The sequence below is a fragment of the Nesoenas mayeri genome (assembly GCF_963082525.1).
Source record: "Nesoenas mayeri genome assembly, chromosome: Z".
NCBI lineage: Eukaryota > Metazoa > Chordata > Aves > Columbiformes > Columbidae > Nesoenas > Nesoenas mayeri.
Genome location: NC_137542.1, coordinates 56,588,837 through 56,594,836, shown reverse-complemented (window position 1 = coordinate 56,594,836; position 6,000 = coordinate 56,588,837). Strand labels below are relative to the sequence as shown.

General features: G+C 32.8%; 1 protein-coding gene across 1 annotated transcript in view; it reads right to left on the bottom strand.

The window, feature by feature from the left end:
- Positions 1-325: 325 nt before the first annotated feature.
- The window catches only part of FYB1 (FYN binding protein 1), a 46,206-nt gene continuing 40,531 nt past the window's right edge, over positions 326-6,000 (bottom strand). The window contains exons 16-18 of the mRNA XM_080362434.1: positions 2,105-2,138; positions 948-979; positions 326-832 (exon numbers count right to left, since the gene is read on the bottom strand). Coding sequence (XP_080218560.1) covers positions 810-832; positions 948-979; positions 2,105-2,138 — 89 coding nt within the window. The 3' untranslated portion in view covers positions 326-809. The remainder of the gene's footprint in view (positions 833-947; positions 980-2,104; positions 2,139-6,000) is intronic.

The following is a 6,000-nucleotide window of genomic DNA, read 5'->3' as shown; positions in this document are numbered from 1 at the left end:
AGTTATTTCCAGTTTGTCATCAGTCTATAGGTCCATTTTAATGACTAAATTACTATAATGACAACAACATATCTTCAAACCTAGTAATTAAATCTTAACCTAAATATTTTGAATATATTTTGAGCAACACTATACTATAAAGACTTTTCTATGGTTTATATCTCAGAGTTCTGTGTGTAACACATGTAACATTGTTACTATTTTACTATCAATATTAGTCAACAAGTACTTACAAAATGGTCAAATAAATTGTAGAAAACCATATTCTGTCATTAGTACAAAGTAGAAAAAGGAACTTCAGCAATAATCTTCTCTGATGCCTGTTTTGATTTCCTGCTTTTACAACAGGATGTTATCACCAAAGGAATCATTTCTTTTCAGGATACTGCCCTCTCCATAGTGGCAGCTTCTGGTGTTTAATAGACCAGAGCCAGAGTAAAACCTGTACCTAGGCTTTGTTGGCCTCTGTATCCTTCATAGACCTGAACTGGTCTCTTTGTTTATAGCTAATTGAAAAATTGTTTTTATATGGACTGTTTACATGGACTGTCACAAATGTGGAAAGTTATAACCTCAACTTTAGCTGATGTTCCCTGAATTTTAATTGCTCAGATAAATGACAATAAAAAAGTCATAGAAAGCAAGGGATGACAAAACCCTGAAATCCTAAAAAAGCTTAAGTGTACATTTAGAAGAGTGTAACCAATTCCATTGTAATCAGCTTTAGTGACTTCTCTTGCTTTCACATTTAGGAAGTCTGAAATAGATTTTGATCTTCAATGAAGCTCTTACATGCATAGAATTCTGCATCAGTCATTATCATAGATGCAATCTGAAATGGAAATAAAATACAAAAATTTCAGTACCATGTAGAACTTCAACTCAAGGATAAAGTTATTTGGTGTAATTGAATATACTTGTTGTATTGTTTGAAATGTTTGACATACCATCACCAATATCATCATAGATCTCTCCATCGCTGTAAGTTAAAAAAAGAAAAATTATGTATTTAAAAAATGAAACATCAGATATATGTTGCTATTTGCAGGTAGATACAAAGCAGAGTAGCAGTATGGTGCAGATACATTATCAAGTACTTAATTTACTACTTAGGAATTTGCAACGTTTGTGGTAACATAACAGTGTTGGGCAAGATGGTCAGGTCAAAGGATTTTCAGTGAAGGGTAGAGTTGGATACATTTATTTCTAATGTGAAAGACTTGCTTTGTTAGAAGGTCAGGGTTTTTTTTAAATTAAGTTTTTAGGTAACTACTCTAACAAACTCAGAGATATTTCCACAGAAATTAAATACTTACTGATTTTTTAAAATGAAAATCAGAAAAGGTGAGTAAAAAAATCAGTATGCCCTTGAAATTATTTTTTGTTTCTGTACTTGGCAATGTTCTAATGGTTTTGGAGAAAAAGCTTTTTAGATAATGAATTTAAGTAGTGTCTGTAAATAATAAATGCTTAATGAATAGGAATTTTCAAAATAAATCACTTGGGTAGACAAACAGGCCCATAGAAGCTAATACAGCTATTTATAAGTTAAATGTTTATATAAGTGTTTGCAGGCCTCAATTCTAGAAGTGACATCTGATTTGGTATTTAAGGTTAGAACATAATGCCCATTGAAGGAAATGGAAAGGCTTTGGTGAGAGTTTTTGATTAGAACTTAAATGCAGAACTCCACACGATTATTCAGAGCAACACTGAGCCAAATTTGTTCGATCCCAATAAGGCTGAAAATAAACCTAAAGAAAAATGGGTTCATTTTAGTTAAAAATTTTAAAACGGCAACCATACACCTAATCATATTAATGTGAAGTTCAGTAATAGTTTATAGTACCAATAATGCTTAATTTATGTAATATTTCATGGTTTAAACCAGTGCTTATGGTTAAGCAATGAGGCACGTGGCCCTGGGAAGTTTCCAGTAAGGATGTATGTGACTAATTCTTGAGAAATCTGAACTCCATAAAAATAACTCAGTCTGCAGGACTAGAATGACATGCTAAAATAATGACATTTCAGGTTTTTTAACAATTTACAACAAAATTGAGTGTTATAACTTTTTTTTTCAAAAATATCACTTTGTACTTACTTCTGAACTAGATTGCTTCTCAGAACATAGCCATCTGTAAAATGGAAAGAAATATGTATTCAAGTTACATTCAAATATTCATGTTTCTTCTGTTGCTAGAACTAACGAAATGCAGTTTTTCTTTTTCAGGTACTTCAGATAGAATGACATAATAGATCAATAAAAATGCACAGTGGTTTTGTACTCAATGAACATTCTGCTATGTTCAAATTTAGTTTTAATTATTCTTATTTGCTTGTTTAGTATAACGTGTTGCCTTAGATGGGCAATCGGAATACTACAGTAGCTCCAAGACCAGTTAGATGTCTGCTGCGCCAGGTACTTTATGTATTAATAAAATGTCATTTCTCCTGTTTTGTTGCAATAGTTACTGCTGTGTACAAAACTAATACTGAAAAGAGGAAATAGTAATACAGGTCATGCAATATTAGGTTTTCATCTTATATTTTTGTTTCTTGGTTGCATAAGAGGGATGTGAAACAATACGTATTAACACAAAGTATAGTACAGTTCACAAACTATAGCATAAAAATGTGGGATAATGATAACTGCATAATAATATTAATAATAACAAATAACAGATATATGTATAGTTTCCTTCAGGGGCAAAAACATCCTTCAAGATATATACATCAATTAATTATCATTAACTGTAATTTAAAAATACCTGTATCATATTGATATGAGCTGTTTAAACAGATAAGAAATACCTTAGAAAAGCTACTCAGTAGTGAATTATTCTCTTACTTTGTTTCATTACTAATGAAACCAAATGAAACTACACATAATCTTCTTCAATGTATTTAATCTCTTGAAAAAATTACTCACTGTCTTTGGTAAAAGATAGCTATTGAAGTACTGTCAACTGCTATAGCATATACATGCAAAGAGAAAGCTGTAACAATAATTACATATTTGTAGGTAAACATTAGTATGTTGATACAGTTCTAAAGGAGAAATGTGATCCTCTGTTTTATTTGAAATTACAACATAGGAGGCTTAAATGGTCACACTAAAATGGCAGGGTTTTAGTAATTCATACACAATTCACAGGTTTTAGAATAAATTTATTAGCTTGACTTGTAAAGTTCATTGAATTCTTGGAGCTGCTACTGCTTCAGGTACTTAGAGGAACCATGATATACTACATAAATTATCAGTTTTCTGCTAGTATTCCTGGTGGCAATCCTTTAGGTCAGTCTAGCTGAATCCCCATATCTTAGTGTTTTGCCTTAAGGAAATACTTCCTCCTTCACATGAATTTTTCTTCTCCGATACACAAGACATGAAAGTATATTTTTTTAATGGACAGTAATGTCCAGCTAAAGAATCTCATATTTTATGTTAAGCCTTTTTACATCCAAGCTCTAATTTTATTCTAACTGAAACTGCTCTTTTCAAGATCTGTAACTTTACTAGTGGGAGAAATGTTCCCTTGTAAATTGGCATCAAACACAATGAGCTAGTACTGTTGCCCAAAGCTGCTGAATTATGACAGTCATTAGCTGACCAATGTTTTGATACATAAAAATGTTCTATGATTCCCATATGGAATACTGAAAAAGTCATCCAGAAGGACATATCCCTAATAGTCCTAGAAATAGTAATAGTAACTAGTTCTTGCATACAGCTTTTCTTCACAAAGGAACACTTGCACAATTCATTTTAACTTGGTATATTTCCATATTAAAATAGGCAGGCATCAAGTATGTGATGACTCTCAAATATAAATAAGTTTTTGTTCCAGAATATGCAATATTAACTTCTATGTATAGAGCAGATTAGTGATTTGCTCTGTGATGGCCATAATATTAATTAATACATTAAAACCATGGCATTTTTAAAGAAAGCTTTTGTGTTGTGCTACAACTGAAGTTCACCTAAAAAGACATAGATTTGAAGTGATACTATTTTTTGATGCATTTGATTTAGCTTCTATTTAAGACTTAACAGTTATATGAAAGAAAAAAATAGTTATATGCATTTCATATTTTATTTCAGCTATGTAAAGTAAATTTGCTTAATTTGCCTGTATTTATATCTTTGGGGTCATGAAGGTTTGATGCTTGCTTACCTTCTATTATAAATTTTGCCTACTAAAAATGTTAAACTGCAGGAAATTTTCAACAGTCAAAGGACCCAGTACTGCAGATTTTCAGTCACCCAGGTATTCTCTGAGGCTAAATGCATGTAGGTACACACAGGGAAGGCTCTGTCTGCTCAGAATATTCTTTGCCTGGTTGTCTCTCCTCCAATATTTTCATCTGGGATAAAGGTGTGGAATTTTTTTTTTTTTTTTAAAGGTGTCATACTTTTAAAATTCTCTTTAAGCAAAGTCCACTAATTTCCAGGACTCCTGAAGTCTCCTGGGAATAATTTAAAATCATTTGGCTAATTTAATATTCTCTGTTTCTTCTGTTAATTTTTCTCATTGAAGCACATTGAAGCAAAATTTCTTTGCTTACAATCATGGTGTACAAGCATGGTGTACTTGAAAGCCAGATGTTCATGTGCCAGTCCTACCACCACAAAGCATAATCCAGATTCTTTTGACAGCCTCTAGCCCCTAAATATGTGGGATATACAGCCCCTGCTGATCTCACATTCTTTCAAATTTACTAATCCAAAATTACATGTGTAAAGTTTCAGTTTCTAAGTAATTTATTCATATTTATGTGGCTTCTGTAATAGGGAACAAGGCAGCAGGTCAGCACACTTCATCCTGGCAACTTAGCACCACTGAAAGTGGTGACACATTGGGCCAGCCGCTCCCTGACACTGTAAAGGTAGCTTGGAGGGAACACAAGTTATGTTTTCAGGCACTGAAGTTCACTTTATATCCTAATGTTTAAGAAAAATCTGTGAAAGTGAATTGAAGGTTTTTGTGCATTTTTGAAAGGTACGTGGGTCAGACCAAGGCAACAGTAAGAAGGAATTTGGGAAGGTAAATGAGAATCAGTTCTTTGTTTCACTTTTGAAATTTCAAATAATTTCATAAAAAATAAAAAAAGTGATAGCAGAATATGTACCTAGGATAATCAGCCCTTTCTTAAAAAGGTGGGTAGACATCATAATATAATTTGTAATTTCGTTTAACTGCTGGTAGGGGCATGAAGCTACAAAAGTGCTTCATAAGGTAATGATCAAATGGAAGAATTAATGTGCAAGTAAGTAACAAAACCATCTCTAATTGTTGATTTTCAATCTATCTGGCCTTCAAAAGGTAAAATCATCACTTTAATATATGAAGGCCTAGGGGAACTAGAGCAAATAATCAAAACTGTTGTGCACTTAACTAAATTAGGATTCAAACTTCACTAATTAATGTGAAAATTCACATAGATCTATTCAGAGGTTTTCAGAGAGGATATTTTTGTTTGTTTTACCCCTTTATGCATAGCAAAGCAGTAGCTCCTGTCACTATTTGAAAGGCTTTGAAGACTATGTGAGGAAAACCACGAACATGAACTACTTTCTACTTTGTTGTTAATTTGATTCAAAAAATGCAGCATTGAAAATTGCTCTTTGGGAAGTGGGTGCACTAGTGCAATCCATATTTTGAAAAAGATATGTGTCGTTATACAAGAAATTCTTCCTCACCCTGTAGGCCTGCCAGGAAGAAAACTATACTCCAGACTCTAACAGTTGAGTACAGAGGGGAAAAACATAGAAGAAAAGTGACTGAATCCCCTTCAGAGGTTTATGACATCAGACTGTCTTCTACATAGCTCAGAGGTAAAAAGCAAAGGTGAGTGGAAGGATGCTGCTCTGTTCCTACACAAAGTGAATTTTCATTAGGTGATTTGAAAAGTATTGTAACAGAAGAACGTTATGAAATTGAAACCAACAGTAGACAGTTCAGGCTTTTCCAAAAATGCAAAAACTTCTGCCAATGC